Source organism: Takifugu flavidus, chromosome 22 (genome assembly GCF_003711565.1).
Source record: "Takifugu flavidus isolate HTHZ2018 chromosome 22, ASM371156v2, whole genome shotgun sequence".
NCBI classification, from domain to species: domain Eukaryota; kingdom Metazoa; phylum Chordata; class Actinopteri; order Tetraodontiformes; family Tetraodontidae; genus Takifugu; species Takifugu flavidus.
The window spans coordinates 7,515,999-7,539,217 of record NC_079541.1 but is presented as its reverse complement, the minus strand read 5'-3'; the positions used below and the strand labels follow the sequence as shown (position 1 = coordinate 7,539,217).

The 23,219-nt window shown below is 51.7% G+C and overlaps 1 protein-coding gene across 18 annotated transcripts in view; it reads right to left on the bottom strand.

Moving 5' to 3' along the window:
• celf2 (cugbp, Elav-like family member 2) overlaps positions 1-23,219 on the bottom strand; it is a 121,596-nt gene that overhangs the window by 57,362 nt on the left and 41,015 nt on the right. For 2 of the 18 annotated variants that reach the window (XM_057022164.1, XM_057022173.1), the window contains exon 1: positions 22,209-22,547. The exons of 12 other annotated variants lie outside the window; for them this stretch is intronic. In XM_057022164.1, coding sequence (XP_056878144.1) covers positions 22,209-22,285 — 77 coding nt within the window. In that variant the 5' untranslated portion in view covers positions 22,286-22,547. Of the gene's footprint in view, positions 1-22,208; positions 22,554-23,219 lie in introns of those variants that run through there. 4 more of the 18 variants (XM_057022157.1, XM_057022169.1, XM_057022163.1 and 1 more) reach the window with 4 other exon arrangements.

The following is a 23,219-nucleotide window of genomic DNA, read 5'->3' as shown; positions in this document are numbered from 1 at the left end:
GGCGCGGCGTTTTTAACGTCCTACGGGGTGTCGCAGGCTATTTTTGGGATTGTTGGAGCCAAAACGTTTGATTCGGTAGAAGGAACTGCGGCTTTGCTCGCGCAATTATCTGAGTTTCTAGCGACAAAGGAAGTAAAAACAGAGCTGTTGTGTTATTTGCCATCAAAAGTTGATTATAGTCTTTGAACATTTGTATTTTAAGCCCCAGTTAGTACTGGTTATCCCTCCTTTAGCCCCTCTCGCCGCCTCCAACGCCTCCCTCCTGTTTCGTGCGCTCATGTTTCCCGGCGTAATGAGGAACAGCTTGTTTGTGGCGTAAATACGCGCACGTGGCCGCGTGTCCTCGTTTGCGCTGGTGAGATGGCAGCGGCTCTGATTGTCTGGCATGGCGCTGGATCGACTTTCTGCCAAAAGTCATCATCTGACTCGCCGACGGGGATGATGGCCCATTTGACTAATGCATCTCTGACAAAACGGGCCAACGACGCCGGTCCAACCGATGGAGGAAGGACCGGGTAGCGGCAGACGGGGGACCGGATCCCATCAGACTGGTACCACCACAGTTCAGTTGCTCCAGATTTGAGACGTCGGACGAACATATGAGCAGAAACGGCGCCTTGATGCTCGGTTCTGGACTGTTAACCCTCAGTATTGTGCACCTGTGCGTCGTGTTCCGTCTCCACGGTTGCCTCGACAACAACCCCTTTGCTCTCCAAACGCACAATCACGCACATCGGCCGTGACGCCTCCGGAGGGGGGCGGCTGAACAGGGGACGGCGGGGTAGAGGCACAAAATTTGTACAATCAAAGCGCAGGAGAGAGATAAAAGACAAAGAGAGCGGAGATGCAGCCAGTTGCCAGGGGACAAAACACCACACAAGTGCATTTGTTGTACCAGCCTGGGCACAATTACGACCCGCGGCGCGCACGGCCCGCGTGCCGTTAGCAGCACAAAGGTTGCACATCGCTTCCATTAGCATGAGGGGAAGTTGCTGTTTTTTATATATATGTCAGAGACATCAGGGGTGCTGCCAAACGGGCGCTCCTGCTGCGTGGACAGGCAGAAACCTCCTCTGACACCTTAATAAAGCACCATTACTGCTCCTGACACACACGTGCACGATCTGGAGGGGGCAGGGGGAGTTGTTGGAGCTGGAGAACGAGTGGAAAAGGACGCCGAGAAGGAGAGAAGAGAGTCAGGAGGAGGCCGGGGAGCGCTTGTTGGGACGGTCGCTTCCCTCGCAGATGGTTTCAGGGCGGTAAAAAAAAGGAACCCGCTTGACCGTCTACAGAGCAACGACCCGGAACGCGACCCAGAGGCCACCTCCGGGGTCGCTCTGCCGTGATCCGCGCCGGAGCAGCTCCGCTCCGACCGGTCGGTCGGCTCCCCCACGCCGCCGTTTCTTCATTTTCTGGCCTTCAGCTCCCAAAAGTGGCGCTTTGAAAAAGTTCGTTCCCTCAGTCACACAGGCTGATTTTTAACACCCCCCCCCCCACACCCAACCCCCAACCCCCACCCTCCGGCATCCCTCTGCCATTATCTGATTCTTCGAGCATGCTGTCAGCACGGGAGAGGAAATCACTCGCACATTGTGGCTCCGCAATTCCGAAGAATTACAACGATTCGCACCCTCTGCCAGGTTTGGGGCAGGACCTGGGGGGGGAAGGGGGGCGCTGAAGGATCCCTGACACACAGAGAACTGTGGGGAGGGCTCTTATCTTCGGACTAAAAGCCCGCTCCAGTGTAATTATGCCTGTAATGTTGTACAGGAGGAGGGTAAGGGGTGGGGGCAGGAGAGATGGTGATAGCATTAAGGGATATTAGGGCGGGTAGGGTGTTCGTTTTCATTAGGTTTTATGGGTTGGAAAAATGTTGTCATGCATACCAATTAGCAGTAGAACAGATGGCTCAGTATGGTTGTAGGTTCACACACACACGCACGCACGCACACACACGTCTGCATGGGAGCCTCACAGATCCACGCCGGCGTGAGGTCAGTCATCCGGAGGTGAGGAGCCAGAACGCTTCCTCTTTATCTTCCTTCCATTTTCAGGACTTTCTGCCTTCCAGCCCGGGTCGCGACCTCTGAAGCGCCATCAAAACCTGGATGGGTCTGTTCAGCGGGCTCTCTGGGGGGAGGGGGGCCATATGCTGACATATGCTGACGGAGGGCGCAGACAAGTGGCCTGGTTATGCACGTGAGCGTGCACACGGGCCCGTCTGTCTCTCGCGTCTCGTCCTGTCAAATCCACGCGAAGCTTTGACCCCGGCGGGCCTGTGAGGGTGAGACGCAACACGTCCTGGAGCAAAGGCCCATTTAGGGCCGAGGCTAACGTTCGGGACTTTTACCCTCAGGGATCCGCGGCAACAGCGCTGTAAAAAACGGAGCTTTAAAAGAATCATCGAGGAGACAATAACGTGTTCTACGATCACAAGCTTGAAGGCAAGCGCGCGTTTCAAACAACCTGCTGGATTACGTCAATTTTATGGTCTTCTAATAACACGAGCAGAGCTGCATCGATCCGTTCTACAGAGGTTATGTGATGGAAAGTGCATAAAAGTCATTATATGACTCAATGCTGGGTCAATATTCAGTCATCAGAGGGCAGGAAAACAGGCAAGCTGACAGCCAGCAGCTTCTCCCGAATCGCCACAGATTCCGGGACATGCTGACGTTCTCCAGACCATAAACACGGAGGGCAGATTCAGCTTGAGTCTGGACTGTGTTAGCCAAGCAGTTTAGCCCCTGCTCTTTAGCTGCAGCGTTAGCTAGAGGAGCGGCAGGTTAAGCTCAGCTAACCTGGGATTCCTCCTCTAACCTAGAACAACAGTCGGGTCTCGGCTAGCATGGTGCTACAGCACCGAGGCTGCTTTATTTAGGGTCGCGCTGTTACTCTTCTTTGCCTTTATTCCGACCCGTCAGGGCTTCAGGTCGGGCTGCTAATGGTGGGGTATTTCTGTGCCCAGGCAGACCTACACTCAAGCTCCTGATGGTACGAGAGGCCGCCCCGCTCTTCATCGCCCTGTTGCTCCTCGACTTTTTCGGCTCCTGCCGGTTCCGAATGGGGCTTGAACGCCGGCTGATTGGGACTGTTTTGCATCCCGCGCGGCTCCGCCTCCTTCTGGCCCGAATCGACAACAAACCCAAAAATATCATCAGCGCTCGGTCAAAGTTTTCACTCGCCGTTTGAAACGTTGCTGTTTGTCCGCCGGGACAGTTTAGGATCTGACAGCCCGTTTCATTCTGAGCGGATGCCGCTGCGTGTTTGCGCGCTAGCCACGCGAGGGAAGGCGCGCAGCAGCGCCGTTCCAGCGCCTAAACGCCGGTAATATAACTGGAGAACAAATCTGGCATCGGGAAAAGACGCGGAAATTCCGTTTGTGGACTCCTCAGTCGCAGCTGTTATTGTTCTGCCAACAAGATTTGGCGAAGCGGCGTAACTGCGGAGTTGTTTTATCGGGCCTAATCTCCCACACTCGTCTTTATCTCTTCATTCTGACGATGTCATCGCCGTCGGAATAAGCTGCTTTTACCTGTTAAACTGCTCGCGCAAATTAGTTTTTGCCAGCTAATCTACTGCAGATCCTCTGTTACCGGGTTAAGTGTTTCACCTGCCTTTGATTTGAAAAAGGTGCCGCACTTCAGCGGGAACATGTTGCTGAAATCGAGACGATCTGAAGACGCCGAGTAAATAACGACAGGTGAAAAAACTGGTGAACGGAGCCTTTTCACCTGTTCTTTGCCGGATTTTCACACCCTTGACTGAAGAAGACCGAAGACTTTTCTTTGCGTTCAAATAAATATTCGGTGTTTTAGAACCTGTAGCTGAAAAACAGGGACGACGGAGACGGCCGCGCTGGTGCGACATAGACGCCGGGTCGAGGAGACGTTAAAAGACGGTGGAAGTGAAGGAAAGAACGAGAGAAAGAGCCGAGGCCCTAAAAACGTTACAAGGTGTCAAGGTGACAAACCTGCGAGGCCACAAAGGGACCAACTACGACATAGGTGTCAAACTCTGGCCCGTGGGCCAAATTTGGCCCGCAATGTAGTAATATTTGGCCCGCGAAGCCATACCAATTGACTATTAGAGCTGGCCTGCTGGTATTTTATTAAATATAAATATAAATATAAATATATATATATATCAAAAGGTTCCCTGTTATAGCTGGAGGAAGATTTTTTTTCGATAAATATCAATGTTGGCCCGTGATTTTGTTCCAGTTTTGAATTTTGGCCCACTTGGTATTTGAGTTTGACACCTCTGCTCTACGATGATTCACTCAGGAATACAAAAAAGAATATTCACTTTAGCTTGCGTGTTTGTGTGAGAGAGAGATGATGTCAGAGCAATTAAAGAACACATGAATCATAACTGGAGAAGTAACGACCTCGGAGCACCAAAGAGGAGCCTTAATTATCCCGTCATAGCTGAACTTTTACACTATTACACATTATTACTCTTCCGGAGGTGTTATGGGAGACTCTGTCGTGCTCCACGCTAACATTACTGGGCTGTAAATTGCTCTCATTTTATAGCTTCTTGCCTATTTGTCAGCTGAGTCGCTTGTGAAACAGTGGGCGGGGCTTGCCGAAGAGCGCTGATTCTGAGCGTTTTAAAGCGAGGGGTCGTCTTTACTCCTGACGCTGCCCTCTCACAGCCAGTTCGCCTTCGCCGAACAACAAACCAGCCGCGTTTCGCTTCCTCGCCCTCGCTGGGCGGAACGATTCCGACACGTGTTTCGCTGCGTTCTTGTGTGTGCGTCTGAACAAAGAGAGCATTCCCTCTGCTGCAGATCGATACCCCGGATCCATTCTGGTTTGTTAAGAGTAATGGGCATGGATTTGTAAAGAGGAGCGGGAGGCTAACGGCCACTGATTTAAACGGGCCCATTTACGCCTCTGATGCCGCTAACGCCCCCCCCCCACACACACACAGACACACACCTCCTAAACTGCCCGTGCTGCTTTCACAGCCCCGCTCACGGCAGATGTGTTACCACCATTATGTAATTGGCATAATGGTCCTTACTGGAGAAGCAGACGCTACATTCAGGGCGCTTGAGCAGGCGAACGATGGAACGCACGAGTGGAACTTCCAAAGAGGAATGACCTGGGCCCAGGTGAGAACGAGGGATAATGAAAGAGGAGGAGGAGAAGAAGGAGTCTGCAGAGCTGACAGGGAGACGGAAAGATGGCGAGATTGATGGCGTGTAATGACGAGGCGGATGGAGGACGAGACGAGAGAGACGCGCGCGTCAAAGGCCATTACTCATCTGCAGCGCCTGTGCCGCTACAGATGCCACCCAAGGGTGCTGCGTCTACCACCCTCCGCCCTCGGTTTCTTTCACCTTGTTTCCCCGCCGCCCGGTTCATCCCACACTCCATCTGTGCCTCCATCGCGCCTGCTGTCATCCTTCAGTCTCTCAACGTCACGTCCCTGTCTGCGACCGAGGAACCGGGGAACTTTTTTCTGGCCCGAAAGAAGCGAGATTCTTGGTGTAGCTTGTTAAATAAATAAAGACGCCGTTTTAACAGATCAATAATCGGAACCCTCGGATGCTAACGATGAGACAAACAGCAGCAGAAACAGATAAATGGAGAATTTTTCCTTTTAAAGGTTCTGAGCTTTAGAATACTTGATAAAAGGCGTAATAATAAAAATGAAGCACTGATATTATTATAATTAATGAACGAGTCATTACGAGGACAAACAGAACTGGCAAAATAATCACCCTGACTCATTTTACTGCCGGTTTCGATTAGAAAGACACAAACAGGCGGGATGTGTCTCCTTCGTCACTTAACTTAAATAACTGAACGCGTCAGGTTGATCTGTTGATCAATTTCCCGCCAATCAGACCCCCCCCCCCCCACCCGAGACACGTGCAGGACGGTTGTTAATGAGAAACAATCAAAAAGCAGTTGTATAAAAATCCATAAAAAATCCACTGCCAACTTCCTCTCTCTCTCTTTTTTTTTACCAGCTTACTCTCAACTAAGCTGTATTCACGAAACATCTGCTTAACATCCTGCACACACGCCGCTTACTACAATGAGCCCATATGCAGAGCGGCGGTGTGGAGTCTCTCCCTGCGGAGGCTTCAGATGCATCATGCTTAATCAGAGAGGGAGGCTCAGCTCAGACCGCCAGCTAGTGCGGCATGCTAATCCTCCGCCAATAAAGACGCTAAGCTAAGTGCAGGCTGACAGTTAGGTGCCGAGAATGGACTAGGAGGCTAATGCTAATGACAATGTCACTGCTCCTTCCTGCCCTTTAGCATCTCTCTCTCTCTCTCACACACACACACATGCGCACACATTTGTAAGAAATGTTGTTTTTGTTTACCAGCTGAGGTGAAATGACGTCACGGACTTCTCACGAAACGAGAAATCCTCTGAAACTTCTCATTAGCGCGCCTCTCTTCGGTCTTGCGTTTCGACGTTAAGCTGCTCACACAGCGGACTGATCTGAGAGCGGTTCTGGCCCCGGCTGTGTTTAAACAGGGTTGAGAGCAGGTAAACACAAGCATCCATCCATAAGTGTCAGAACAGCTGTGCGCCTGGCAAAAGATTTGGAGAGAAAACCGCCAGCCTCAGAGGGATCGTAGCGGCGAGGCCGATACGCGCTAACTGGCTGCGGTTTCCTGAAAGCTGCCCCAGAGGAAGACAATAATGTCTGCCGGTCAGAAAAGCACTTATATAAGCTGCCTGCCAATCTCAGCCAACCACAGCTGCCATAATGCCCGCCATTGAGCCCACTCACCGTCACTCACATTTCCCCACCACACCCACCGCCTGACAACCTGCAAAACGTCTTGTGGCTCCCAGCCAGCCCAGCTAATTACAGCCGCCGCTGCCAAACGCACGCCGCTAACCTTCCCGAGACAGCAAGCCGGAGACGAAGGCTTCCACCGCGGCTCCACAGAAACACCAAACTCGTCCCCGTCCTCACATCAGTGGCCTTCTCCCCCCCCCACGACTCGCTGGATCCCATTAACGGGATGTCACTGCTAATATTTGGGACGTTAACTTGCGGCTCCCCCGACGTCGCTTTGATCGGAATAGAGTGTGACAACTTTAATGACTACAGAAAACAGGCAAAAACAAACCAGAAGACCTGCTGCTCAATCATGGTGGGGTGGTCTGCAGCTGTGTGTGTGTGGTGGGGGTGTGTGTGTGTGTGTGTGGGGGGGTGGCTTTTGAAGTGCAAAACAAACAACAAAAGGATGCTTTTTATGTGCCGCCGCCATCATTACGCCAGGCGAGGTGAGTCAGAGGTCTAATTAGGCTGGAATTGCATGAAGTGGTTTGTGCGCTCGCACCTATACTGGGAATAAGAGGCTGTTTCAAAGGCAGGATTTATGTTTGGCGCTAGCCAGCTAACCCGTGCTGTGATTGCACAGTATATTTCCTTAAGCTGGGCTGAAGACAGGAATAAAAATATTTTCAAAACAAAGCAACAAGGAGACGGACTATATCATCAGTTAACTCAACATTCAAGCGTTGGAACAAAGACGGCGCCCCCTACAGGGCTGAAATAGACCTGGTATCCTAAGATAAGCCTCCACTCGTCCCGCGCGTGGTCGGAGTTTAACGCTAATGTCCGAACGATAATGACGCGATTATTTGCTGGTGATTTTATTGTTTTTGGTAGGAGCTGGAGTCCAACTCCTTCTAAACTAGCATAAATCAACCAGGAACCAGTGACAGTGAGCTGAACAGGAAGTGCCGTCCTGTAACGCCGTCCATGAAACAAGGCTGGAATAAGGCCAGCCTGTTCTGGTTAAAATGTCTGCTTAAAGCGTTTGAAGATCAATTAACTGGCAAACGGGCGATAAATTGGGGTTAAATCGGACGCATTTAGAGCGAAGCATTCAAGGATGCGTTCACCTTCTCGTTCCAATCGTCTGCCACCTCCCACCCGCTGCCTCTCTTAACGCTAACCTGTCATCTTCTGCACCGGGTTATTTGGTAAGAAATCCTGTCAGCGCCCACCAGCTCTCGCCTCTAAATGACAGAGGCAAGCGCCTCGTGCGAGCGGCGGCTGCGGCCGCTAAAAGCAAGTCATTTTCTCCCGCTAATGTCAAGTGGGAACAGGTCGGAACAGGCGGGAGTTGGTGCCGATGCCGCTTCTGGTGGGGGCGGGAGCTAATAAGGCTGCGTTCCTTCCCTCGGACTGATCCCAACGGTGCCGTCTGACCTTCAGCAGCTAATTAGCATCCTGTCACCTGGGGTGGGCGGGGCTGAATGTGGATCTCCGTGCTGCATGATGACGCTCACGGAGGTTTGCTCGTTACGATAGAACTACGGAGCCGATCGCTACGAGACGATCGGCCACTGACAGAAAATCATTCTACGGCTGACTGATTGGACCGTGAGGAGAAGGAAGCTCCGCCCCCAGCGCCAGTGGAGTATTTGCTGAAATGTTGGGGTTTAATTAACTGCAAGCACTCCATTGAACGGGTCATCTGGGCCGATCCACCGCGGTGTACTGCTGGGCTGCTGCGGAGCCGGACTGGGACCAGCAGAGCTGTCAGTATTCCACCGGTGTCACCGTGAGGCTGCGGGGGCCACACGCTCGCTGCTGATTAAAGACCTCTTTTAACCCTTCCATCTCCACGCCGCTTCGCTCCCTCCTGGAAGACGCGGTTCACGTACGCGTGCGTTCATTACATGTCGCTTAGGTTTGATTTAAAAAACACTCATAAGAAACTAGAATCTGCTGAGTGTGATGTAATAAACGGGCTAACGGCTAACGGCTAACAGTGTGGGGTCTTTAACCTGCACCGGCCAACCAGATGCACGTGTGGATGAAAGCGAGCGTGGCCTCGCTCTATGAATCATTCGCGTGATTTGAGCAGCTCAAAAGGAATATTAGAGCTGCTGCTCGGAGCGCCGCGGCACAACAGAGGGCTCGTCGTGATTTACGTCTCCTGCCTTTATCCTATTTGAGGATGGCTGCAGGTTACACACGTTTATTATTCCACAAAACAAACCGACATTTGTCACGGAGGAGGGGGGGCGGAGGCGGAACGCTGCGGCGCCGAAGCTCAGAATCCAGTGACGTGTGATGTGGCAGGAGCGTCGGCGTTGAATCAGCGGCGAAGTTCCGGCGCCTGTCTTCCAGCCGGGAGTGAGACGGCGCCCCCGCAGGCCTCCCAGGAGCCGCTGGATTATTCACCGCCGCCAGGACGCGTCTGAAGACGACACACCTGATCACCTCTGAAGTAGATCCTCCTACTGAGGCAATAACTCCGGAGCGCGGGCCGTTATTGAGCTTCTTATGACCGACCGCTCCGACGGATCTGGCTGCTTTTCTTTATTAAATCAGGGAAGACTGGAAACGTCCGTCAGCTGCCCACGCTCGTTTAAATTTCAGGTTCAATTGGAGTCAAATGCTGGCCAAAGACTTTCAGAACAACGGGGACGACACAACGTCAAAATAAAAAGCGAACGCCAACTCGCTCAGAAAACAAAAGCGGACCCGACCTCAACCTTTTACAAACCACAAAGACTTTTACCTTTTAGATGGTTTCTCTGCTTTTACCGACACCACGAGGCGCCCAAACACCTGGGTTAAATACACCTGACCTCATGCTGCTGCCATCAGAAAGAACACACAAAGAGACACACACACACACACAGTTTTAAAAGCAGTGATTGCTGTAATTGTGCAATGGAGAGAAAAAGACAACAGAGAGAATAAAAGAATTGGGGATGAAAGACTTGATGGATGGTCTGTTTTCCAGGTCACTTAAGGGTCTCCGCCCTCCGCCACCACCGATGTGCCACACAAACTCCCCAGGGTCACTATTAGTAGTATGTATACACACACACACACACACACACACACACACACGTGTGCAGTGAACTATCACTGAGCACAAGAGAAGCAGCTCACACTACAATGGGCAACATCGATTTTACAATATAAACTAATGAAGCAGACCAAACTCAATACAAAGCAGCACAAACACACACACACACACACGCACAAACGTTTGTGCTTCTACCTCTGTGAGGATTACCCAGCTCCCTACCCAGAGCGCTACAGACTCCCTAACCCTAACGTTAGCCTAAAACCAATTCAATCTTTAAATGCCTGAATGTCTTCACATAAATATGTCCTCAGTTTGATAGTGAAACGTCTCACACACACACACATACAGCCAGGCCCTAATGTGTGTTAACACGTTTGCTTGTGCAGGAACGTTTGCATGTTTTAGCTGCAACTTGAGTGTAATTGATTTGTGTTTCATTAATGCACACACTTCACATCAGCAATTACTCTGTGTGTGTGTGTGTGTGTGTGTGTGTGTGTGTGTGTGTGGTGTGTGTGTGTGTGTGCGTGTGTTTGTGTTCCCTCGAGGCACTGTCTCTGCTCTCTCCTCCTCCTCTATTTCCTTGGTGACAGCTGTCATCCTGTCAGGCCTATTGCGGGCCATTCTCCACACGCACAGGCAGGCAGGCACGCACGCACACACACACACACACAACACACACACACACACCCACCCAACTCCCAAGAACAGAGAGGCTCAACTCTGAGCGTTGACAGATCTTTCGTGTCGGGAGAATAAATTTGACTTTCTGATATTCGGCTGTTTTCTGTCAATCAGACCAAATTGTTGTTATTATCTCATATATGAAACAGAATAATATAATGTTAGCTTAGCATCGTAGAATAACGAAAGGAGCAGTTAATGCTAACAGGGTCTGTTGTCGTTTGTTTTTTCATATCTTTCATGTTAATCTGACAAAAATGAAATCAAACAGATCTTCGTTTTACTCTAATCACATCATTTGTTTTTCCTTTTCTTTATTCGGAGCCGAATATTCTGGTTTTGCTTTCAAAGCTGGCGTTCTAGTGACTCGCCAGAATCATGTTCAGGGTTCTTCAACCCAGACTTTAAATGTGTCGTGCTGATGCAACCCTCGTCTGAGATTCTACACCAGGCGGGCAGGAACCTGCTGCTCAGACACATTCCAGTCATGTCCACATCTACTGCAGCATGCCAAATGCACCAGAGCGGCTGCTCCCGGCCCTCTGACCCGCCGCTGCATTACTGCTTCTAAAATCAGACTTCCCCGGAAAAACTCCCTGTTTCGGATCCATGTCGAATCTCCTGGGAAGAACCGGACCTGACCTGGTGCGATGTTGATTCCACCCTCTTTCTCTCTAACAGAAGGGAGCTGGAGCAGCACTCAGGACAGGGTTTGGGAATCAGCTGGTCCAATATTAGGAGTATTTTGGGATGCTGCCGCTGAAAGTGGCTCCTCTCCAACAGAAGACGGGTTTTATCCTGAGTATCTGCAAATTAGTGATGTTCAGACTTTGATTTCAGCGCTATTGTGTTTATTTCGCCTCCACTTTGGATCCTTTATTTGATATTCATGCATGAGAACCAACAAGAATCTCACACCCACACACACACACACGGAGCCAGAGACTGTTGGGTAAATGGCAACTGCTTGGAAAACGTAATTGCTTGAACTTTAGAGAAGCGACTGCTGGCTTTTGAAATACCCAAGGGAGCCATCAGACCAGTGTTTTAGAGTGCACACACACACACACACACACACACACACACACACACACGCACGCACACGCTGAGCCGCTGTAACTGTTGCCTCTGCACCGACCGAGGACGGAGCGATGGCCGAGCATGTGGAAGAAGCGGAACTTTCCTCTGCTCCTCTCAGAATCGTCCTCAAACCGAATTACACGATTAAAGGAGAAATGTTTTAAAACGGATCTGGATTCAAATGGAATATCAGCCTCCAACCTGAGCAGGCTGATAAAGAGAACCAAACACTCAGTGTCAGGCAAAACTGACGCGGTCTGCGATCTAAACGCTCCTAAAATTGCAAAGCAGTCGTCTTGTAATAACTAACCGTATCACACGTGTGGATTAAAACAGGCTAATCTGGAAATCCCATCAGAACATGCAGCCGAACACCCTCCCGGACAGATTAATCCTCCCCCTGCTCCGCCGCCATTCGGAAGAACGAGCAGGCTGATTAGACGTGGGGATGCGATTGGATTCCACACTCGTAACTGTGCGGAGTGTATGCGTGCATGTGTGTGTGTGTGTGTGTGTGTGGTGTGTGTGTGTGTGTGTGTGTGAGAAAGCCTCGGGCTGTCCCCTCAGCTCTACTTCTGTATCGACCTGCAGTGGAAAACAGGCCTGTACATGTAGGCCAGAGAGTCGATGGGGACATCAGAATGAGGGCAGTCGTCCAAAACAGCAACACAATGTACCCAGAGGCCAGCAGACACACACACACACACACCACACACACACACACACTCACACACACGCGCACACGCTGAGCCGCTGTAACTGTTGCATCTGCACCGACCGAGGATGGAGCGATGGCCGAGCATGTGGAAGAAGCGGAACTTTCCTCTGCTCCTCTCAGAATCGTCCTCAAACCAAATTACACGATTAAAGGAGAAATGTTTTAAAACGGATTTGGATTCAAATGGAATATCAGCCTCCAACCTGAGCAGGCTGATAAAGAGAACCAAACACTCAGTGTCAGGCAAAACTGACGATCTTCGATCTAAACGCTCCTAAAATTGCAAAGCAGTCGTCTTGTAATAACTAACCGTATCACACGTGTGGATTAAAACAGGCTAATCTGGAAATCCCATCAGAACATGCAGCCGAACACCCTCCCGGACAGATTAATCCTTCTCCTGCTCCGCCGCCATTCGGAAGAACGAGCAGGCTGATTAGACGTGGGGATGCGATTGGATTCCACACTCGTAACTGTGCGGAGTGTATGCGTGCATGTGTGTGTGTGTGTGTGTGTGTGTGTGGTGTGGTGTGTGTGTGAGAAAGCCTCGGGCTGTCCCCTCAGCTCTACTTCTGTATCGACCTGCAGTGGAAAACAGGCCTGTACATGTAGGCCAGAGAGTCGATGGGGACATCAGAATGAGGGCAGTCGTCCAAAACAGCAACACAATGTACCCAGAGGCCAGCAGACACACACACACACACACACCACACACACACACACACTCACCACACGCACACACACACACACACACACACCAGTAAACAAAGGCCCGGTCGTTTTCAAATAACCTGTGTCTGATCCGGCTAATCGCGCCTAATCTGGAACAGTTACTTGATAAGCCCGGTTCTGAGCCTCTGTGGACCCGTTATCGCTGCACCTCTGTAGAATCGCGTCGGGGGGGCATTCTGATATTTTACATTCCTCATTTCTGATTCATTTCCGCCGTGGACGGAATTTGACAGGACGCCTTAAGCTACTTTTTCAGCTGCATCTCCATAAACAGCAGGCGCTAAAGGAACCTTCTGGGGCTGAGACGGGTCACCCCGACGCCCATGGACCTCTGGACCGACCGTGGATGAGGACGGAAGGTGACCCGTGCAGGGGGCGACGCTTGGATCGCCCCATGATTCCTTCCTGACAATCTCGCCCAGAGGCAGAAGGCCGGACTTGCGCCGGCAACCACTGGAAAAACTAGATCCGTATTGATTTGGCGGCATCTTGGGTCGGCTTTTTCTGCACGTTGGTCTTGGAGAGGACTCAAACCCGCCACCCGAAGGCTCCGTGTTCAATCACTCAGCTCCGGGGCGGGCGGGCGGGCGGCGGCGCCGCCTCCACATCGCCTGACAGATTCCTCCATCACTGTGACAGCACTAATATGTGGAAACAAACGCGCGTCTGTGGGTTTAGCTCAGGTCTTATCGGGCCGCAGCTCCGATAACTGTGAGCAGCACTTTAAATCCTGGCGTCTCCCGCAAAGAGGAGAACTTTTCCGGCTATTCCGGGCCTGTTTTTCGGCGCGGAAGCCACCGATCGCTTCCTTCAAGTGTGTGTGGACGGGAAGGGGGGAACGAAGCCGCTCGGCTCGTTTGTGCAAACATCTTCGGCTGTAATCTTTTAATTTGAGCGCTGGAATTAATGATTCGAAGCGGGGCAGCGGAGCGGCGAAGGTGCCGATTCCTGCGGCGCCCCTGCGACGCGGCGGCGCCGCCCGACCTTTGAAGACGACTTCAGACGGCCGTCCTCAGTTGTATAAATGAGGCTGACTTGAGGGGGCAGCCTTGATCACATCCAAAACACTCGGGGAGATCACACGAGCTAAGCAGCTGGAGTGGGAAATGGACTTTTTTAAAATAGATCTGTGCTGAGGGGAAATGAGCCAAACAGTGGAGGCCGCCACACTTTTAAGCTTTCTGCCCGCTCATTAATGTCTTTCCAGTGGCGCCGTCAGCCATCGGGGGTCACGTGATCGGCCCTGTTCGCTGTCCTCCTCTCCCCGTCCCCCACTTCCTTAAGAGGCCAATTCCTCCTCTTCCCCCGCCTCGTGGCGCATGATTACAGCGAGCGCACGCACGCCAACATCTGTCTGAAGGGAGCTCAAGTCCCTGAATGCATCAGATGTTTGGGTTTCATCTCCATCCGCCCGTTCCCTCACAAGCGAAAAGGCCACCGCGAATCGATGTCTCGAAAGAGGCGTCCGGGGGGGGACGGCGGGAGAGGACGGCAACGACTTTGAAAGGAGGTTTTTGATGGTGGCGAGCGGGTGGTCATGTGATCAGTTACCATTCCTGTTTAATTCCTCGTTAATGGAGGAGGAGTGGATGATTACTGGAAGCGTCCCTGAAGGTGTGGACTGGTTCTGGGAGGGTTCGACTGGTCATTGGGTGGTGTTACTGACCCTGCCAGCCCCCCCCCACCCCCACCCAGGCTCGTGGCCATCCGGCCTCTGCGCAATCTTGAAGTGTGATAAGTTTTTCCATGAAATTGGCCAATTTGGAGGAAATTGAATATCAGCACAAAATAGCAGCAGTCAGCAGCTTCAGCCCGAAATGCTTGGCACCGGTTTGTGCCGCTAAAAGTCCGCCGAACCCCCCCCCCGGCAGCGTAAGGTAAACGGGGAGGGGAGAGCGAGATGAGGCCAATTGGATTTCAGTGGGATGTTGGAGCGGAGGCGCTGAAAGATGGAGGGAAATCTGCAGCATTAAGCGGGGGGGACGAATTAAAACCGTGGGCTGAATGGATGGATGGGACGAAGGGCAGATAAATGACAGTTTAAACGGATGATTGGTGCCATCCGTGAGCACCGTGCGTGCGTGTGTGCGTGCGCTGCAGATTAGATCACTGTTATGACTGCACGAGCCCTCAGGACACGGCGGATAAGCATCAGCAGATAACCTACACATTTATTCCCACCTCTGCAGCGTCCTCACTTCCTGCTCCATCTTCCGCCCGCCGCTCCCTGCTCCGGCGCCACTTCCACAGCTCCCACCTTCGCCCGTTCTTCCCCACTTTTCAATCGCTCCCCCCCCTCCCTCTTCCTTTCTAACGACATCTAAGAGTCCCGGGGCGCTGCACTAGATCACGCTTCTCAATAAACCCGTCAAGTCCCCCCCCCCCGTGTCCCCTCAGCCTTCCAAAACACAATAACAGCAACTCTGAGTGCCCCTCCCAACAATGCAGCCATCGATCACTTTGCTATCTGGAACACACACATCTATCACTGGCGCACAGTTTACTGTCGACACGCCGCCCGCTAATGTTGTGTGTCGCACCCCCCCGAACTGGCAGCTCCCGCAGACATTCTGCCTGCTCCCCGCACCGCCGGCACCTTTGGAACCCAGGCCGAGGCGTGTGCGGAGAGTTTCCAGAGCATGGAGATGTGCGTTTTGTTCATGCTAATCCGACGGCGGGCGGCCATCGCCTCCGCCATTTCCGCCGCTGTTGCGTCACTGAGCTGCGTTTTGCTTTTGACTTTTGCTCTGTGTCGGGTGGAGACGAGCGGCGGCTATCTGACGTCCTGTTTGTGCCCCCCCCCCCACCTTCCTGTTTGCATTACAATTCATTCACTGTGCGATTCAAGGTTAGAGCCGACAGCCCCGCATCTGTGAATGGGCCTGTGTGTGTGCGCAGGTGTGCGCACGTGTTCGTGGCGCCCATACAAAACAGATGGGGATGGAGTGGAAATAAAGAGACGCACACGGAGCGGAGAGGTTTATGGGGGGGGGTTGAGGCTGCCGCTGAGGCTGGCTGAAAGACCCAGATTAATCATTCGTTCACGGCTGGAGGGTGGATCCATTCTTAGATCCCATTATAAAGTCAGGCCAGAGGGTCTGCAGGGTAATGGGTAGTTGGAATAGTTATTTCCATCCTTGGTGTCAATATTTCAACCCCGACCATTGTGGCTAACAGCGAAGGTTTTGACTCGAACCGTCGGGACAAACGAATGGCCGCGATCGCCGCGCGGGTGATGCTAACGTTTTTCGCGCTTCAAATCAAAGCCCTTCACTGGCCGAAGGTGATCAAATCAAGAAAGAAGCGAGGATGTGCCGGAAGCCGGAGAAGCCTGCGCTGGAGAGGCCTCGGTACTCGCAGTTCTCACAGGTCGTTGGCGCTAAATTTAAGTCTTGTGACTTAGACGAGGATGAAACGGGACACTGATGTGAAGTTCACACCGCACGACTGTCATAGTCACCAGATCGCCGTGTGGATCCGATTACATAGCGGGCTGCCTTGTGACTACAGCAGTCAGGACTGATTGATGAGGGGGGGGGGGGGCAGCCTACCTGATCCTGCCAGAGGAAACTCCTCTCTCGTCTGGTTTTCATCTCCATTTAAGAGACATCGGAACTGAACAAACCCAGCAAATGTGGACAGAACAGCAGAGCGACACACACGGCCTTCAAAGGGCAGTCCGGCTCCCTGTGGTCGCAAAGCTAACTGTTGGTGGTCGAACAGACGTTTCGACCGAATTTCACAAGTGGGATCATCTGTCCCGACCATAAACCCCATCAGGGCCCGAGAGCCTGAAGGTCTGTCAAGTCCAGGCCTCTGTCCCGCCCACAGCTGAGGACGCCTTTAAGGAACGGCGCTCTTTGTTGAAAATCGCAGTTTTTCCTGCGCTGTGACCTGATTCAAAATTCCGAATAAATCAGCCACGGCGTTGTTGTCGCGAAAGCGAAGTTGGGCCGAATCAAGGACTGCTTTAAAGAGCCGCAGCAGCTGCTGAAGTGTCTGGAATGGAAAGCAGCCTGTGATTTGTGCTGCAGGAGCTGCTCCGCACGCCGGTGGCAGGTGGAGCTGCCCTTTCTCTGACCTTTGACTGCCGTCCGAGCCGTCCGAGCCGTCTGATATCAGCCGATTGCGCTCGTGCAAGCTAACCAGCCGAGCCGCGGCTGCTCGGTACGTGGTGAAAGAGAAGTTTGATGAGATGGAACTAAAAGTTTTTGGCCAAGTGTTTTAATGTTAGCTAGCTTTATTTTATAGCGTCTCCCCTGACGGATTCAAATGTTTTAGCTAACTGGATTTTGTGGTGTTTTGTCATCATTTTATTGCTTCTGTTCCCAAAATGACGATGAGCGCTTGCTCCACGTCCTGTTTGAATCCAACCGTTATTGCCAATAACTAGCTCCGTATTTCCAGGAAGTGATCCCGGTTCCATTCCAAGTATTCTGAAGAGCAGGTACGTCTGCCCCGCTCTGTGATTCTGACGACTCTCTCAGCTGAGGAAGAGCCCCCGGTCCACAAATGTTGCTCCTAATCCAAATTCCTCTTCGTCTCCGCAATAATGAGCTCCTCTCAGGCTCGAGAGTTGACAGAGGTAAAGCATTTAGCACGCTTGAATGGAGAATGAGGCAAGAGAGTGGGAGTGTGCAGAGAAAAGGGAGAAGATACAGGCCAAAGAGGGATAATGCAATGGCACGGGGGGGGGGGGGGGGTGAGGGAGAGGGGGAGGAACATGTAGGAGAGGTGGGGGGGGGGGTCTACTGAGACGTGCATGAGGTAAGCTCTCCCTCTGGCAAGACAGAGTACAGATGCAAGGGAAGAGAACGAGGGGGAGAGGAGGTGAAGAAGAGTGATACAGATAAAACCAGGAGGGGAAGTGATATCATCATTGTTTCCTCTCAGGATCCAGTTATTTTTCTGCCCGCCGCTACAGCCCAGAGACATCATGTGGACGACGTGTCCGCCTGCGCGTGTCACGTGAGGCGCATTCTGCGTATTCACGTGGGTGGTGTTTGCACGAGTGTGTGTGGGGTACTGAACGAGTGTGCGCGCTTTATCTGCTCCAAGGCCGAGCGATGAAATGCAAAAAACACACACATCCTTGTGCTTCTATCTATGTGAGGACCTTCAGAGACATAATACGCTCCCCAGCTCGTTACTCTCACAACTAACCCCCCGACCCCGACCCCGACCCTGACCCTGACCTAAACACACACCCAGTTTTAACACCAAGTCTTAACCCTCAAACGTCCCTCTGAATTTGTGAGAATCAGACAAAACGTTCTCTCCATCCAAAACTGTCCTTGCTACGAGAACACGCATCCTCGTGTTTTTCATAAATCGAGCTGCTCTGAGAGTGTTTGTTGAGCGCAGTTTCATTGTCTGTGTGCGTGTTAAATAACGAAAAAAGGTCAAATGAAACCGTCTAAAAATGGGAGACGGATGAAAAGACTGGAGGAGGAGAGGTGACAGAGGTGTCGCTGGAGAAAAAGCAAGATTCCCAGAACTGCTAACGAGCAGCATATTATCAGCTGATGGCGGTCACGACACAGCCAATATGTCAATCAGGCAATAACCTGGCGGGGACAAATAAATATTAGCATGAACATTTACATTCCAACGAGCACCGTTAGCATGTGTAACTGTGACCTCACTCAGCTTTAATTCAAGTCGTTTTGCTACAGCATTTTCTAATTGGTGTCAATAAATTACAAACTTCGGGATAAACACAGATTTCCTTCAATATCAGCTTTCATCTCGAACAAATTCTGTTAGCGGAGACAAACCGATGACCCTCGATGACTCGACGTCTACGGCCCAAAAACAACAGAACTGATCTGGGACTATAAACTGGCTTCTAGGGGCAAAACAACAAAGCTGTGTGTTTTCGGGGTGTAACACAGCAAAGAATGATATTAGTATAGTTTTTAACCCTGTAATGCCTCCATTAGTGTGTGTGCAACCGCATTCCACATCCACGCACACACACACACACACAGCTGTGACACATGACCACCTACATACAGCGGCGTCAGCCACAGACAACTGCTCCGGAGCTCCAGCAGACATTCATCATCATGACAGATACACACACACACACACACACACACACACACACACACACACACACACGTGTGCCCAGATTTACTGCGGAAAAATAGATTAAAACTACAGATAATTCATTCCCCTGTCTGTAAATCAGATTGAAGACATTTTAACGTAACGTAATAGCGTCATTAATTGTTAAATCATCACCTTAGTTCAAATGAACATATGTGAAATAAAAACATAATTGGCTGTCATCTGCGTAGCTATGGCAACAATGTTTGTTTTATGTCAGCTAAATTAAACGAACACCTGTGTTGAGTGAATAGCGATAATAGAAATGTTTAGAACCCTTCTACGAGTTCAAATTTCTCTTGTCTTGCTAGGATGTTTACAACGATGGCGTCGAGTTTTAAGCCCCGCCCCCTCTAGATCACTGCAGTCCATCCGTCCCAGCCTCTCGGCTAAACACTGGCGCTTGTGCACATTTCTCACGAGAACCCGTGCTTTCTGTCACACGACCCCTTTCAGCTGTTGGTTCCATGATTTATGCTCTCCCAGTCCTGGAAGAGGTCCAGGACGGGGAAGCGGGGGTTAGTAAAGATGGGCCGCGGCTCGGATTCGCCCCGTTACCCCTCTTAGAATCTCGTCCTCGAAGACGGCGTGTACCCACTTGGCAAGAGCGTGACATTTTGGAGCTTTACTGTGAGGCTGCCTGATGTCCACCACCGCACACAGAGTTCTAGTTGGAGCTTTGGAGGGAAAATGTTGCACTTTTACTTTGATCCTTTGATGTCATATCGTAGATCTTTGGCATTAATTACTGCATCCGATTTACTGATGGTGAAGTTCGAAAAAAATGAACTTCATCCTTAAGGAAATTGATTCAAAACAGGCTTGAAGAATTGGGGGGGGGGGGGGGGGTGTGTGACCCCAGCTAATTCCACAGGGCTCCAATTCCCTTCTCTCCTTTCTCTGCTTTCGTGTTTTCAGCTATGATGGGACCGGATAGCAGAGACATTAAGCTGTTAGTTTCGCTTAGATCTCCTCCGATCTCGGCCAACATTCATCGCGACCGCTCCTGTCGGGGTCCGTCAGCGTCAAACGCGCGCAAAGAGGCCCCGGAAAAGGGGAAGGCGGCCCGTTCCAGGTGGCGCCGAGGAGTGAATTTCAAACGCAGATCGTGTGGAGGGAAGTCAAAGGGGTGAATGCAAATGTGTTTTACGCAGCAGCTGGGAAAAAGAAATGGAAAGATCACCTGGAGCACTTCTCACAAGCTAAGCAGCCCGACTGGAGAGGCGTGTTCAGGTAAATATAAAGTGTCATCTCCCTAAGCGCCGTCTGGCTCAACCTGTCCGCCTCCTTGCGGGCTGTGGGAGCGGCTGGTGGAAGGCCTGGCGATGAGAGGAGCAGGGACAGGCGGCGGAGGTGTGACAGCATGGGAGCGCCGGCGCCGCTGCGCACGTGAGCGGAGCGGCAGACACTGATTAATGAGAAAGTCCTCTGGTCACCAGAGCATCGGGGTAATAGACTACAGAGAGAGTCAATGGAGGGAGGCTCCGCGGGGCAAAGAGCACGCCACCGCTTCACGCCACGGTGGAGGAAACAGGAAGTCCGGGACTCCAGGAGTTTTATTCATGTCAAACGCTTCCTGTCCCGCAGCGATACAGAGAAGAGTCAGGTCAAACACGCTCGCGGTGTTAGCACAATACATCCGATGTGTTATTACTGCTGCTAGATTGGTCCTGGACTTTGGTGGGGGGGGGGGGGGGGGGGGTGCGACACCTTTCTTTGTGAATGGATGAACCGACGATGGAGGATGAATAAGAGACGCCATTCAGCAACACATAGGCTGGATCAAAGGGAATTTAAAGGTCCAAAGCTATTAGCATGCTAGCTCAGATAATCAAAAGTGGTTCTGGATGACAGTTACAGGAACCTTTAAGTGGTTCAAGGAGAACTTCCAGGACTTCAGTTCAACAATATTTGACAAATATTATATTAAAATTTCCTTCAGCCTGCTCCCCCCCCCCCACCACCACCACACACGCGCACGCAGAGTCTTATAGGCTCTATTCTTCCCTACATTGCATCGGCAGAAGTTGCACGCAACATCTGAGCAGCAGGATTCACCATGCGTGAAAAACCATCTATAAAAAGATTAGAAGAACTACAGCACATTTTCTCTGCTGGAGAGGAGAAAAAGAACACGATCCATCAACAAGGCGGCTCTGTGAGCCGAGAGGACAGAAGTGGGACATGCACCGTGGAGGGAAAAGCGCATGACCGTGATGTCGGGATGAAAACCTCCCTTTGTCCCCGCGCTACAAATTCCAGAGTTTAACTGAATTACAGCAAATCCAATTGGGTCGGCGGGACGGGACTCATCCGCGCATTCCTGTCCCCCGAACAGTCCCTGTCCTGTTTCCTATTCTCTCTCCGCGCAAATGCGCTCGGATGACTGAGTTAAATTAGTCTCATGAGACCGAGATGCCTCCTGCCTCCCGTCCACTGCTGCGCTTTTCTTTTTCACGCGCGCGCACACGCACACACACACACACACACACACACACACACACACACACATTCGGGCTGCACAGTCCCGAACCCGCCGAGACCCGCGGATTTCTGAATGCGCGGCTGCCGCAGATCAACGCAACTTCCCCGCCTCGGCGAGCGGGGGGATCCGCAGGAAACCTGGCGCGCATGCACGCCGGGCTCCGGAAAGACCACATCTTCTTCGCAGCAGCGTTAATTCCTCATAATGGCGTTCATTCATCGCCTCCCTGTCCGCCGCCGAGAACGTCCGCGGGCGCTCCTGCCCCCCGCACTATTTACCGACGCATATTCACAACAAACCATAACTAACACAATTTCACACACACACACACACACACACACACACACAACACACACACACACCACACACACACACCACACACACACACACACCACGCACAAGTGTTAATTGTGACCCCATTCCAATCGCGCATTCGCGGGGCAACATTACCAGACCGGACAGCAGAGTGGGCAAAAAGAAAAATCACAGCAAACAATTGGGACGAAATGAAATAAAATTCCAAAAAAAAGAAAGAAGAAGAAAGAACGCGCAAAGGAGAAAGAGAAGCAACTCACATTCTGTCCCCGGGAACAAGCAGGCGGCTCTCCACCATCATATCGGGCAGAAAATCCAGATTGTAGGATGAAGTCATGTTGCCTGCCTGCCCTGTGGCTGTCTGTGTGGTTGCGCGTACTGTACCGCGTGTGTGTGCGTGCGTGCGCGCGCGCGGCGTGTATGTGTGCGCCGCCGCCTGATAAATAAAGGCGCGTCTCTCTCGCCCCAAAACTGCGCCTGGCCGCGGAGACGGAGAGGGACAGGTGCAGGAGCCGAGGCCTCCCCAAAGGCAGCGTAGCCAGCCGCACACACTTTGTCCGCATCCAGCAGTTGTCACATTCTCCTCTTGCGCTCCCCCATCCGTTTCCACCCCCCCCTCTCTCTCTCTCTCGCTCGCTCTCTTCCTCTCTGCCCTTTTCTGCTTTTCTTGCACCGGGTCCTGTCGGGAAAATCCGCTCCGCAACAGCGCGACCGCCGGACCGAGCAGGTGCCGAGAGTCGGAGGCGTGGCGCGCCGCGCTGCAGCCGATCTTGGAACCGCTCGGGCTCCTTTAACCAGCGCGTCCTTTAACCGTGAGGCGTCATCCCGGGCGCGCAACTCTCCCATCTGCAGTCTTCATCGCCAGAGCTGAGGCGGAGGCAAGCAGCGGGCGCACCTTCGCGCTCACGCTCCTTCCATACGGAATCAGAACCCAGCGCGTTGAATAAATATTTGATCCTTACAGTTGAACCTTTTTAATTTATAAATGAGGGACTCGCCAGAGGGGATACTTTTAAATGCATCTTTAAGCACCGTTATTTTGGTCTCCTGTCATTATTTATAGAACTTTTAGCATGTGCTGTTTCATCGTATGCACAGTCGACCAGGTCATGGTAATACGTGGAAAATGAGGGAGGGATATTTAATATCCTCAGGAATTAAAGATTGAGCCAATAATAAACCCGCCGATCTCAATAAAAGAGAATCTTCCAGAAACTTCACGTTGTTTTTGGAATTTTTGTGTATTTCTCAGCGTATTTACTGCAGTGTTT